Here is a 14,535-nt window from a genome sequence, read left to right on the forward strand (position 1 = left end):
TTTTCCAGAAGTTTGCAAGCCATTCCTGGGGTTTATTTCCTTTGGTCATAAGTGGTTCCCCTAAATGTAACAGTCCCCTAAATGTAACAGTGCCACACTAGAGCCTTTCTGCAAGCACAAGGAAAAGATCCAAAGTAAAAGAGAACAAGAATACTTTGGGTGCAGATCAGGCCTTTAGGCTCTGCTGCAAGTGATGCTGGGGACGTTCATGCAAGTTTGGAAGACAGCCTGCCCCAGTGGCATTCCAGCACTGATGAAAGAGGGACTTGGAGGATGGGTGACTAGAAGTGCATGAAGCGGGGAGAAATGGTGGAGGGGCTGATCCAAGAGACTCTCACATCCACTTCAGAGTCTGCCCGTTACTCCCACATCAGGCCCGCAAAGCTTCTCTGGTGGCTCCCTCCACTTCCCCCCTTTGGACTTACAGGAACCCATGAGGGTCTTACTAAGTTTCTCTGTCTCCTTGTTGAAGTCCTCATTGCTGTCTTTCTTGCTGGCAACTGTGATGCTCCTGTATGACTGGGTCTGCTTGTTCTGCTCATCCACAGCTGTACCGAAGGAGAAAGACAGAGGACATTCTCTTGGTCCATCTATTTCAAGGGTGCTGGGTAAATACAGAGGCCTGTGGGTACCTCTGGTAGGACAGCTCACGCCCCACTGGTGGAGCCTCTTTACCCTATGCAGCCTCTAGCCCCTGCTCCTATACATGCCATTCAATCATTTCTTGCAAATTCCTATTTTCCTTGCACAATTCCTGCCCCCCACAAATAATCCTCAGATTGGTTCTTGACCAGTGTCACATTTTAGAATCTCAGTAAAGTGGGCAACTTATTCCAAGTTGCAGGCTCTGATCAAAGTCCAGGATTTGCAGTTTTGCATTACAAAAACCTCAAACAATCCCCTTGCAGAATGCCCAGCCTGTATGGGAGGCAGAGCCCATAGAAGAGAACGGCCACGGCACAAGGCATGTACTCAGCTAGCAGGTGCCTGCTTCTCACCTTTCTCAGCCTGCTCAATGATTTGCCGCAGGGCCTTCTTCAGGCTGTTGGCCCTCAGCATAAGCTGCTCCTTGGACTTAAAAATCCTAGGCACAGGGCTGGGATGGAATGTCCCTTCCTTGCTGTTGTCCGGGGTTTCAGGACTGGGCAAGGCTGCTGGCGAGGTGCCTTCGGGAACCACAATAGCTTGCGATTCATCATTCAGCTCTCGAACCAAGGAGTCCAGCTTCTCATTTAGCATTGCACACTGCAAGGGGGCGGGGGGGGGAAGGTCAGGAAGGCCCCAGAAGAAGGACTAGAACAGGTACAAAAGGACACAGAAAACTTTCGCTGCTGCTGTTGCAGATCCCAGAGACCTCTCTGTCCTTGAACCCAAAAGGATTTGTGTTCCCATTATGTTCTGCACCAGAGAGAGGGATCCCAATGGTACACTCAACTGAAGATCTAATTATTTGTTACATCGTCTTTGCATCTTCTCCAAATCTGCCACAAGAATTTTTGATCAGATGTTCCTGCATGCATACACATCCAAATCAGATTGGGGCTTTAGTGCACAAGAAAACAGGGCTTAAGCCTTACCCCCATTATGGTTTTCCTAACCTTAAATGACCCTGGGGAGCCACTATTTGACCAACTGGGGAAACTTACATGTAGCCACCAGTACTTGTAAGTATTTCCAGCAGGGGAAATAGCAGCTTCCTGGGTTCCATTCTAGGTTGGAAAAATGATATTTGTATGCAGGCTGAAGCCCCCTCCCCTTGTACATCATTGCTCTGATCCAAAGCATGCCCCTACCCACTTGAGTGCTGAAATCCCAGCCAGGAACTCAGAAGTCACATCTGATTATACTTCCTTGCAGCAGAACTGGGGAAGACGTCAGGAAAATGCCAGGTACCGTTGGGGCCCCATGAGTCACGCAAACTTGCCTTTCGAGCCATGGTGTCCGCTTCCTGCTTGCTGTCAGCTGCCCGCTCGTAGGCTCTGCCAACCTCAGCCACAAAGTCATTAACCGTCCCACAGAGGAACCTGAGAGGGAGGGAAACCGAAGCAGGATCTGCAGGCAGCTCTCTACCCATCCAATGACGTGACCACTAACACCATCCCTTATTCTCCCTACCCACTCCAAAACACATGTACTTCCCAAGAGCAATGCTCATTTCTCCATCACTCTGACCTCCAGCTGTGGAACATCTGGTTTCACTCCAATGCCACCAAGAGTGCCAATGCACCAGACGGATTAACTCAATGGCACAAGCTTGTGTGCAGACATCTTTTCTGCTGAAGATGCTGCTGGAGTGGTTTCCCTCCTCCCCTGCCCCCCTCCGGGCTCCATTCCTCACTTTGCTGAAGAAATCACCACTGAGTGTTTGTCGGACTCCAGGATCTTTGCCAGATGGAAGGCCACTGAGTCTGCGTAGTGGGAAATTTGAACCTGAGTGACAATGGTGGGAAAGAGACAGCAGGTGAGCAGAAGCCAATGGTCTTTCCACCAGCTCTGTCTTAGGGAAGGGTCCTCAAGAAAGGGCTGTGTCTCCTTGGATCTTGACACCCAAAGCCCCTTCCCTCATATCCCTCTGCCCTCACAACTTAGGGTACACTATGTCTGCTTCAGTAGCTGCCCACCATCACCCTTACCTGGATGTTGGAATCTTCATTCTCTTCTTCTTTGATGGCTGGAGGAGACTGCTTTGGGGCCTCATAGGTCAGGACACTCCACCTGCAAGGGGAGATGGAGATTTCACGGTCTGTGTCCCACCCAGTGACCTGCCCAGTCAAAGACTCTAACTACATAACATGCTGGGAGTTCTGTATACGGAGCACCCAGAATATTTTTAAACTCACCAGCCACCTGGAGGCCTGATTCTGAACAGGATTGTCTCATGAGAGGATGAGGCTTTTAAGCCTTCCATGTATTGGAGGGGTGGTGGTGATTACTCTTTTCATGAGCAGTATATGTGTGTTTTTGCAGCATGGCAAATAACACTCTACTGAGGCCATTTTTGATCGGGAAAATCCAAATTGGGCCCTCAGACACCTGGTAGGTGTGTTATTAAAAATGCAGACTCTCAATATGTGCAGTTAGGGCTGGAGGGTGCTCAAGAATCTGCTTCCTGGCATAGCATAGTCAGCCCTGCCTTTTGCTTTGAGAAAAGGGTGCTATAAAGTAAATACCAATTCCCATCTTCTGGCCATCAGCAGTGAAACTGTGCTGCCTCTGCCAAGTGCCCTCACCCCTTCCCTGTAAAAATCTTGCTTGGGTGTAACAAAGGCAGGGAGGGGGGAATGAAATCCAGCAGAGGTGCATTGTGCCATTACTGCAGATATTCCCGTAACATGTCAAATCATCTGGCTGGAGTTAGTTACAGTGTCAAAATTCCCCTAACCCAGCATACACTGCCAATGTTCACCGGCTCCTCCATTTTGGAGATGGCTTCTAGTTCTCACCTGTCCAGCATCTTGGTGGTGGCTCGCTCTAATTTCTCCAGAACCTGCATCAGCTGCGTGTCATCATCACAGAGGCTGCCCCAGCCAAGCACCCGGGCCAGGTCATTGCCAGTGCCCAGTGGCAGGACGCCAAGCTGGCACTGTTGTAAAATAAGGGGGGAGGGTAGTCAGCACAGCTAGAGCTGTACAAAAAGTTTGCCATACTTGGGTTGCTCAGAAATCAAACACCATGACCGCTCAAAAGGATTTGTCTTTCTCTTCTTTTTGTGCTCAGAGAGACAAAAGAGGAGGATGACATCCAAATGTGTCTAAAAATAAACGCTTCATATATTTCCCAACATGTTTTGACATCACTTTCTCCATCAAGGATAACAGCTATTCATTGGGGATGGCTAAGCAAGGAAGCTTGCAAGTTCTCTTGTTTTAGCAACAGAGTTTGAAAATGTACCAACACAGTCCTCAACAATAAACAGAAGTTTCCCCTGATAGAAGGAGTGATCATGAAATACCTTGGAATATATATGAAACATTCATTCTTAGATACCTGTGGAAGCTGCCATCCTTTAGAGTCCTGTATTGGTTTCCTCCTCTTTTTTTCTTGTCCCTTCATACTTCACAAGCCCCATTACATAAATGATAAATATTTACTGTCTGTTTTGGTTCAAAATGCACACTCTGCAACTGCCACTTTTCCCACCCCAGGCCAAGGAAACGGGGCTATGAGAGGCATTGGGAGAATGGATGCAGGTTTGCCTGGTTCCTGCAGCTCATTCAAATCACGTAATGTTTTGAGTACCAAAGGCTGATTCTGCGTGTGGACAATCCTCCATTGAGCTCTTATTGCCACTGCAAATACAAATGATTTCACTGTGGCAATGGAGGGCACAAGGGGAAATAAAAGAGGAAATGATGCCAGATGTAGGTGACATGCTCCATTTCTCTTTAAGTATCATCTTCCAGGAAAGACTGTTTCCTACCAAAGCAAGTTTGGGGGAAAACATGCAGCAAAGCTGAGGAAAACCCAGAAGATGGGCAACTGGACAAAAGTATCATGTGCAAGCTCCAAAAAACCCTGCTGCCATTTTGAGGGTGGAGAGAGGAGGAGTGTGCAGCGAAACATGTGTCTGGGAGAACCTGAAATCAGATTTTTCTAATGCAGAATTTTGAGGGTTTCTAATCTTCCCATTGCTATTAAAAACAACACCATCTCCAACTGAAACAAAGGGGGAAGGGGGAACAGAATGATTCTCACTTGCTTGTGTAGTCCCAGTGAGTCGATTTCAGACAGCACCCAGCCCACACTGCCATCACCGCCACACACCAAGATCCGAAAAGTGGAGAACTTCTGAAAAAGGCGCAATCTGGGCAAGGAAGAGGAAAGGATTGACTGGCATGGACACCAGCACACCAGATGCAGCTATGATCACAGGGGGCAATTTTGGTTGCTCATCTCCATGAGATTTGGTTCTTTCTTTCAAGTTGACACATAGCCAATTCCTGGCATAGTACAGATAGGATGGGTTATGATGCAGTCAGTGTACAGTAGACCTAGAAATCTGTATCTGAGAGCGGGACCACAAGTGACGCCTGACACAGGTTGGACACTTGACAGCTTCCCTCAAGTTTTGATGGGAAATGTAGGCAGCTTGGCGGAATGTTGGACAAGTGACAGTTGAAAAGTCCATTGGACAGCAGTCAGAGAGCCAAGCTGCAAGACCAGGATGCCTACATTTCCCATCAAAACTTGAGGGAAGCTGACTAGTGTCCAACCTGTGTCAGGCGTCACTTGTGGTCCCGCTCTGAGTAGAGAAGGCCATGCTTTGGGACCTAATGCCTAGGAACCACTGCTCAATCCAACCTCAAGTTGTTCCAAGGGGAGGGTGAGTGCCCAAGAGAGAGGACAGCTCCTTGCTGTGTCAGAGGCCCTGTTGTATCCAAGCTGGCAGCATGCATGAGGAACAGAGAGCTCAGAAGGGATACTTACCCCAAGTGTGGCCCCCCATTCATCAGGTCAAAGACTTGGGCCGGGTTGAGGAACTGCTTGAACTTGCGCAAGAATTTGACTCCCTGGTTGTCCCCACTCTTGGAGTTGACAAAGGCCAGCAGGGGGCTAGAACAGGAAGAGGGGCAGGTGGCCTTCCAGAACCCTTGCACAATAGATGGAAAATACATTCAATCAACGGCAGAAGTGGCCAGTCACCCGCATAGTCACTCACCTCATTTATTCTCCCTTAAAGTCCTCCTGCCCCTTCCTTGCACTAACATCTTCCAGGCCAATTTTGAGAAGAGCACAACCAGGGCTTTTTTTTCTGGGTAAAGAGGTGGTGGAACTCAGTGGTGGAACTCAGGACCGTACAATGACATCACTTTGGGTCAGCTGGAACAAGGGGGGAGTTTTTTTAAGTTTAAATTGCCCTTGGCAAAAATGGTCACATGGCTGGTGGCCCCGCCCCCTGATCTACAGACAGAGGGGAGTTTAGATTGACCTCTGCACCACTGGCATGGGGGGCAATCTAAACTCCCCTCTATCTGGAGATCAGGGGCGGGGCCACCGGCCATGTGACCATTTTCAAGAAGTGCTGGAACTCCGTTCCACCGCATTCCAGCTGAAAAAAAGCCCTGAGCACAACTAAAGCAATGGGAACAACTCTACAGCTTGCATGAATCTGGGATGTGCAAGAGGCTCCATTCACGGAAGCTGAGGCGATGCAGCCCCCACACCCAGAACCAATTCTAGTCCAGCTCGCTCTCTTAAAAAATGAAAAATCCACCAGGCTGACTGGAAATTGCCCAGAGATGTGCAAATGGTCTCTTTGGCAGAGAGCAGCACCAGATGCAAGAAAACAAGATCAACCATTTGACAGGTCACAAAGGACTGGCAATCTGCAGGCACTTTAAATAAATTAGATTGGGACAAAATGCATTCAATGAGCCAGGCTGGCACCACAAGGGTAGATCAATAGCTGGCTGGCGATCTGTGCCTGTCTGGCTCAGAGCCACTTGGAGACCAGAGCAGCACCATGTCCAGGAACAAACAGTCTCGATGGGTAAGCGCCTTTTCTCCCCGCAGCAGTTGAAAGATGTTCAACTCCTCAGAGACCCTACCCAGTGTAAACCTCACCTCACCTCTCCCCCATCCCGTAAACTTCACACCGCTCTTTTTAAAAACCTCATCAGATCATGGATCTCCACTACTCTGCAAAACTTAAACTGCACACGTAGCTCTGATGTGGATCAGGACCATTTGGGGAAAGGGCTTAAAGTTTCAAGTGCTGCTCACCAGGGCTTTTTTCTGGGAAAAGAGGTGGTGGAACTCAGCGGGTTGCCCCAGAAAAAATGGTCACATGGCTGGTGGCCCCGCCCCCTGATCTCCAGACAGAGGGGAGTTTAGATTGCCCTCCATGCCAGGGGCACGGAGGGCAATCTAAACTCCCCTCTGTCTGGAGATCAGGGGGCGGGGCCACCAGCCATGTGACCATTTTCAAGAGGTTCCGGAACTCCGTTCCACCGCATTCCAGCTGAAAAAAAGCCCTGCTGCTCACTATGATTAATCATAACCAGGCTCCTTGTGCTCCACTTTTATCCCCAATGCAGAGCCAAAGTGGTTTACAACACCATTCTCCCACTTAATCTTCATAACAACCCTATGAGGTAAGTTAGGCTGAGAAAGTGTGAAATGGCCCAAATTCTGCCAGCAATCTTCCATGGCACAGTGTGGACTGAAACCTGGCTCTCCCAGGTGCTAGTCCAACACTCTAGCCACTACACCTTGCTGGCTCTACAGCTATGTTTTTTCTGTACATGCCCTGAAATTAAAAGTAAATTATCTCAGTAGCAGGCAGCCCATTTATTTGTTCATTTGTTTCTAACATTTTTATTCCACTTTCCACCTAAATACACCTCCCCCAAGGCAGCGGACATCAAAACATTTCAACATCAAACCAGCATTAAAAATGTAAGTATATATCATTAAACACGCAAGCACATATAACAACACAACCAGGGATGAGGGCCAAGAACAGTGAGTGAGGGTAGGCCAAACAAAGCAAAGAAGTCTTCACCCCGGTCAGAAGACATGGACAGAGGGAGACAGACAAATCTCCCTGAGGACAGAGTTCCAACATTTTGGCACCATGACCAAAAAGGCCCTTTCCTGGTTTTATTTATTTATTGAACAAAATTTATATCCTGCCTTTCTGCCCTCATAAGGGCCACCAAGGCAGCGGACAAATTAAATATACATAATAAAATCAGATTTTAAATCCTTTAAAACAACAATAGCAGCTAGGGTTGCCAGCCTTCAGATAGTGGCTGGAGATCTCCTGGAATTACCACTGATCTCCAGGTCACAGAAATCAGATCCCCTGGAGTAAATGGCAGCTTTGGAGGGTGGACTCTAAGGCATTATACCCTGCTGTGGTCCCTTTCCTCTCCCAACCTTACCCTCTTCAGGCTCCACCTCCAAAAGCTCCAGGAATTTCCCAACTTGGACCTGGCAGTCCTAATAGCAGCGGCAGCTCATCATAAAAACAGTTAAAGTCACAGCTCTAAAAAACAGGTTGCCGTGTAGCCTCAGATGGCAGAGGGACCCCAAAGCAGGGCCCCCAAAGCTTACTGGAATAATCTTTCATGCCCTCCAAGGGCAAATTGCCCACAGTCCAGAGCACAGACAACTTTGCAAGGAGCCCCTCTCAGGGGTGTGGGGGAAGTGGGCTGAGGCCTGGGAAAGAGATTCATTGGGAGGAATTGGCCAAACCCATTCTGAGTGCAAACTGCAGTTGAAGATGGGTGGCTGGGTCCAACTCCCAACGCCAGCCACTCTACAGGGTGTTTTTTTGCCAAGCAAGAGAAGCTGCCATCCACAGAACATCAAAGAACAAGGGGGAGACTTTCCCACCACTATTGTTCAAGTTGGGCTAAGGGGCTGACGGGTAGCACACTGAAAAGACAACAAGAGCCAGGAGGAGAGGCGGGACAGACCAAGCCTGGCAGCTGTTCAGGGAAGGCAGGAAGCTCCACTACCTTTAGGCTGATCAGACTGTGCAGCAGATGATGTGTTTTTCAACACCGAGGGAACAGAAAACGTCATTCTGAAAACAATTAACAAGTGACCTGCCTGCCAGACAAGACCCACGGAGGCCTGCTCTACCTCAGTGGCCCATCCCAGCCTTACCGTCGGAGTCAATGCTGTTGAGGGCAGTTGGTGGGATGATGGAGACTTTGTACTGTCCCAGGGGGCACTTCTTCCCCAGCTGCTCCTTGCATGCGCTGTGGACCTGGGAAGAAGAAGAGCGACAGAAGCCATTAAAGCAGGCAATTTCTCCCAAAAACAAAAAGGAGAGGATCTATGGACCCAACGCTGCCACACCTAGAGAGGGGAAGGGGGAGACAACTGCTTGGATCATCAGACTAAGAAGGGATTTGGAAACTGGAGGCAGCCCTATATTTGGGACCTAAGGATTCAGGATAGGGACAATTCTAGCTTGAATGGTCTGCTTTACAGGAGAGTTTTGCTTCTTTGTCTGGACACCTTTGGCTGCTTTGTGGAGGCCACAGGCCTCTCCCAGACCCCCCTCTTCCTGGCAGAATGGATAAGATGCAATGCAAAAAAAAGAAAAAAAAAGCATTACATTAAATAGGGCTTCAGCCATTCATAAACCTGCTTGGCAAAAAGACAAGGTCAACAATTTAAATGGTTACGCAGCTTTGTAAATATCCTGTTTTTAGTCACACGCTTTCCCAGTAGCCTGCAGACTAATTTGCTCTTCTCTCCATGGACAGGCAGGCATCTCCGAGATTTGGACTGCCCCCCATTCTGCTGGGAAGAAGTTCCATGCAGGTTTGCACAGAGGACTAATCCCAATTCCTTTAGGATCGAGCATGGATGCACATGTCTGCTCCTCCTATTGGTGCATCAGCTCCACCTCCAAACATCTATGCGGGGATTTAACGTATGAATCAAGTGTATGCATGGCATGTATCACAGGTCAATTTCTGAATTGAATCCAGGGACCTACTACTGCACGGTGCTTCCATGCATACACCTGATTGCACCATATACCATGCATTAAATCCCTGTGTGGATGTTCAGAGGCAAGGGTGGAGCAACAAGCAGGAACAGCAGCCACCGTGTTTGTGCCCCACTCTCCGCGGAGCCGAGAAATTAGCAAAGCTTTGCCCGGTCCACCTTAAGGATAGTATTTACTTTCTGCAACTGTAAAAACATACTCCCTTGCCTCCAAGCTGCTTTTCATTTCTGCAACCTTCTCTCTCCTCCTATTCCCTTCCCTCGCTCTCTCCTCTCCCCAGCATCCCCATTCATCTGTTCTGCAGCCTCAGTGGTTTTTACTTTTCTGTGCAAGGGGGTGGGGAAAACATGCACTTCTCAGCCTTCTACAAAAGAACAGGAATTTTGTTACTCCCAGGGTGCATGTGCTAGAACAATCTTTTCCCCCCTTTTCCTGAGCTGCTGGTCCTCCACCCCCATACCAGCCAAGAGTTCCTAGCACATGAGCCAATCAAACCACTATTAATCTGGTCATACTTCAGAAAATCTGTCACAATTACATATTGGGATTGCTAGAGACACTCTCCTTGGGTGGGTGGGCAGGCAGGGGAGGGGGGCAAAGCAAGACTTGGAGAAAAGGAGAGTGCGAACAGAAGAAGGAGCAGCTCTTACAATTGCTTTGCACCAGAGACAGCGCCAGTCCTGCAGCCTCCGCACACTCCCACACGTTTTGTCACACACAGCACAGCGAGCACTGACAGGGAGGTTCCCTTCCAGCCACTGGTGGGGCATGGCCACCTGGAGGCAAAAGATCAGAGAGGTTACAGGGGAGGTGTGGATCGTGTGTCTACAGATTTGGCCTCATCCTTTGCAGGAAGCCTTAGAGAAAAGCAGCAGAGAATGCCACGATGCAGAACACTTTGCATGAGCCCGCCACACCAAGAGCTGAACGCTCCAAGGCAATCAGACTCTAGCACTGGTGGTGCAAAGGAGGCAGTGGGAGGGAAGGAGGTTTCTCAACATTATTACCCCATCTTCATCCTCAATGATGTCATTTCCGATGGAGGCCAGAGTTGTCCATTTGCAGTTGTTGGTAGCTCTCACAGCACAGCGTTTGTGGGCTTTGAACTTGCAAACTAGGCAGAGGGAGAAATCACTCATCAGGTGATGATTGGTTGGAAGGAAGACATCTGAATGTAAGAACAGCCTATTGGATTTATCTAGGCTAGGACCCTGTCTCCAATAACAGGCACTACAAATAGATTTTTATCTTGCACAAATTGCTCTCTTGCACAAATTGCTCTCTGCAACGTAAGTCACATATTGTTGGGAGCAAATTCTATTAATTCATTATGCATGGTTTGAAGGTCTTCATTTTGTCTGTCTTGCATTGACTCTCAGAGGGTTACCCCAATGGGAGAGGGACAAAGGTTCTCTCTCTCCACTTTCTCCACTTGATGCATAATTTTCTAAATCTCTACCATGTCTCCTCATAGTTATTTGAACTGGAAAATCCTGCCTTCACAGAGAAGGTGCTCCAATCCATTGATCAACATGGGCCGTCCCTTTCTATGCTTTTTTCCCAGCTCTGGGATATCTTTTTGATCACAACTGTAAAAAGTATTCCAGTTGCAGCTGCACCGTAGATAAACAAGCAGATGTATTGATGCCAGCAGTTTTATTTTCAGTCTCTTCCCTCAAAAATCCTTGCCATGATTGAAGTTTGTCTTTGTCTCTGTACTGCTCAAAGAATCGATGTTTTCATTTCCAACACTGCTAACTTCTCAGCAATTGTTACCACCTGTTCAGAACTCATCAGTGAGAATATATAATTAGGATATTCTGCCCTAGATAGGTACCACTTTACACTTACTGATATTGGACCTCATTTGCCATTCTGTTACCAGCTGACCCAGATTGGAGGCACTCTTTGGAAGCTCTCCTTTGTCTGCTTTGCAGCTATCACACATAATTTGGGGTCATCCACAAACTTTGCTACCTTGCTGATCACCCTTAAGTGCTCATCATTTATGAATAATGAAAGCTCCATTCGTTAAACATATATCTTGTGGTGAGAAGGATGCTCCTTCTTACTTTCCTCCATTACAAGAGCCGCCTATTGATTCTTACTCAATAATGCAGAATTTTGAGGGCTTCTAATCTTCCCATAGCATAAAACTAGACCAAGCAGTCTAAAAATATCCATAAAACAGTCCTCAGGCTAGAAGCAGACATAAAAAGCTTTTAAAAGATCCCTCCCCCTGCCAGTTAAAAGCTTGGATAAAAATAAATGTTTTGGCCTGACACCTAAAAGACAGAAGAGTAGGTGACAGGCGAGCTTCAAGAAGAAGCACATTCCAAAGGTGAAGTGGTATCAATGAAAAGAGCAAGAGTCCAGTAGCACCTATAAAACTAACAAAATTTGTGGTAGGGTATGAGCTTTTGTGAGTCACAGCTCTGAAGTCACTGAAGAAGTGAGCTGTGTGACTCACAAAAGCTCATACCCTACCACAAATTTTGTTAGTCTTATAGGTGCTACTGGACTCTTGTTCTTTTCTACTGCTACAGACAGGCTAACATGGCTACCCATCTTGATCTGGTACCAGTGGAAAATTGTCACCTGTTTAGAGTAGCCAGCTCCTGTTCAGAAAATTCCTGGGTATTTGGGGCCCCAGATATTTGGGAATATCTGAGGAGGAAAGAGCTTGGGGAAGGGAGGGAGCTCAGTGGTATGTGTTGCCACAGAGTCCACCCTCTGGAGCTGTCATTTCCTCCAGGGGAACTGATAGCTGAAGTCTACAGATCAGTTGTAATTCTGGGAGAACTTCAGGCTCCACCTGGAGGCTGACAGCCATACACTCATTTCATGTCTGAAGGTGGGGCCACAGAGAGCAGGACTTGAAAAGAGAGCTTAACTCATATCCATAATTCACAACTGGATTTTCCTGTATGGGTAAGACAAACCAGCAGGGAATAATTCCTATAGCACTATGGAAGTGCAACATCAAATGTCCACTTGAGTGCATCCCTTCATCTCCAAAAAAATTCTGTTGACTGCTCTGCTGGGAAAGAAGATGGGAGCTGACTATGCACATAGAGGGTGTGCGGTTTGTCTGCGTTCTCATAAAAGTGAGAGAGGTTATTCGTGTGAGTGGATTTCTTTATGTTTGTGTATCAAAAAGTACATGTGTATGTGATGGGGCAGTGTCAGTGTGTATCTGCTATAAAATGTATTAAAGTTTTTAGAACACTATAGATACAGGACAAGAAATGAAATGGGATGATTTAGTTTTAAATCAAGTCACTAGAAGAGATGACTTTAAAAGGGAAATAGGGCGATTCACAGAGAAGAGGGTCCATCAATTGCTGCTAGTCCTGGTGACTGAACAGAACCTCCACATACACAGGCAGCAACCCTCTGAATACCAGTGCTAGGTGGCAACATAAGGGGAAGGCCTGACTTCTATGCCACGTTTGTTAGCCATCCTGGGCAAGTGGTTGGCCACTGTGTGACATGGCATGCAGGACTAAACAGTCCACTGGTTTGATCCAGCAGGCCTCTTACGTTCTTATAGACCAGGCTCAGTTTAGTCTGTGGTCCATTTGAGTATTCATAATTCATTAGCATTTTTAAAATTTCCATAGAGAATATATAATCTGCTTTTCATGAACAAATATTTTATCAAAATGGCTAACAAAACCATTTGTAATAATGACCATAAATTACTAAATTGTATATTAGACAGTTTAGTGTCTCATCAAGGAAAGGCAGGTTGGCGTGGACAGGGTTTTTTTTAAGGTTATCTTTTGCTCCTCATTTTGCGTTGGACAAAAAAGCATGTAAGATATGTAGTGCGCCGGGTCATAGTGTGGACGGGGCATAATTTCAGTCGTTTGAACTGCCAGGAAAAAATGTCTTATCTGGCCTTGGGCCGTGGCTTCCTTGCTACCAAGGTCAGCATCATAGCTTACCTCTCTCATTCACTTTCCATTGCTATCCATTAATGGAAAAAGTTTGTGCACAAGATACAGGAGCCAATTACCTTCACAAGAGAGGCCATGAGAGGTAACCCCAGACAGCGCCTCCCGGCAGACGTTGCAAAAGGTGGGCCGGGCGTGGGAGCAGGCGTACCAATTGTGCATGCCAGAAAAATGCTCCATATTGAACTGGGAGGCCTGAAACGTCATTAAAAGGGGGGATGGGGTTAATAGAGGAGAAAGTGACAGGGACTGATTCAGGTGTGCAAGCAGGAGGGGGGCTTTGACTGTCTTTCAGCAGAACATCCTTTGGACAAAAACACTCACTCTGGTTAAAGGAATCTCCACAAGGGCACTTCCTCTCCTGACAAATTCCTCTATATTCTTGGATGGCAACTTTATGGGAAGGTCAATTCTCAGGACTTAATGGTGAGCAACCCTCCCCCCACCACACACATGCACACCTGCTGTGTGCCAAAATGGGCACCAGTAACAAATCCATTCAAGTATCTCTCTTATATCTGGAAATTGGGGAGGGACAGCTGCTGCCCTTAAGGGGACTTATTTGGCTTTCAGAGATCCTTCTGAGGATCTCAGGCTTATGGCACAAAATACTAAAAACATGAATCCTACAGTGTCAGGGATATGTCTAAGAGTAATTCACGCAGGTGTGGAAAATAACCCTTTCTTTCTTGCTGCTCCCTTGTCCATCTCCCCTGCTCCTCCCATTTCTGCTTCTCCTACCTCATTGATTTCCCATTTTTGGACAGACTTCAGGGCACCAATCCAATCTTCCATCTCCTTCCGATTCTCTGCACAGAGGATGAGTTTTCGGAATGGTGTAATAACCTAGAGGAGAAGGGTTGCCTTGGATTAGCCACTAGAACTGACCAATTGGGCAAAGGAGGAGGAAGAAAGGCTTCTGGGAGAGTTGGACCAAAGGCTTTGGACTAAGGGACTGGGGGGGGGGGACCATTTGGCCGAGCACTCTCAATCTCATGGGGCACAGGAGGCAGATCTACCGTAAAGCTGTTGTTAATGTTCTTGGTGCTGGTTTCTGCTACGCTGGCATCTGACAGGTCCACTTCATCAAAGATCAGAGACTGG

At 47.5% G+C, this 14,535-nt stretch overlaps 1 protein-coding gene across 1 annotated transcript in view; it reads right to left on the reverse strand.

Moving 5' to 3' along the window:
• The window catches only part of DGKK (diacylglycerol kinase kappa), a 54,540-nt gene that overhangs the window by 18,585 nt on the left and 21,420 nt on the right, over window positions 1-14,535 (reverse strand). Inside the window, exons 3-16 of the mRNA XM_054996238.1 lie at window positions 14,451-14,531; window positions 14,173-14,277; window positions 13,494-13,626; window positions 10,480-10,586; window positions 10,123-10,248; window positions 8,617-8,719; window positions 5,428-5,590; window positions 4,696-4,804; window positions 3,444-3,583; window positions 2,634-2,715; window positions 2,339-2,430; window positions 1,925-2,024; window positions 999-1,245; window positions 447-548 (exon numbers count right to left, since the gene is read on the reverse strand). Of these exons, the coding sequence (XP_054852213.1) occupies window positions 447-548; window positions 999-1,245; window positions 1,925-2,024; window positions 2,339-2,430; window positions 2,634-2,715; window positions 3,444-3,583; window positions 4,696-4,804; window positions 5,428-5,590; window positions 8,617-8,719; window positions 10,123-10,248; window positions 10,480-10,586; window positions 13,494-13,626; window positions 14,173-14,277; window positions 14,451-14,531 (1,690 nt within the window). The remainder of the gene's footprint in view (window positions 1-446; window positions 549-998; window positions 1,246-1,924; window positions 2,025-2,338; window positions 2,431-2,633; window positions 2,716-3,443; window positions 3,584-4,695; window positions 4,805-5,427; window positions 5,591-8,616; window positions 8,720-10,122; window positions 10,249-10,479; window positions 10,587-13,493; window positions 13,627-14,172; window positions 14,278-14,450; window positions 14,532-14,535) is intronic.

This window comes from Eublepharis macularius, chromosome 13 (assembly GCF_028583425.1).
Source record: "Eublepharis macularius isolate TG4126 chromosome 13, MPM_Emac_v1.0, whole genome shotgun sequence".
In the NCBI taxonomy this organism is placed as follows: domain Eukaryota; kingdom Metazoa; phylum Chordata; class Lepidosauria; order Squamata; family Eublepharidae; genus Eublepharis; species Eublepharis macularius.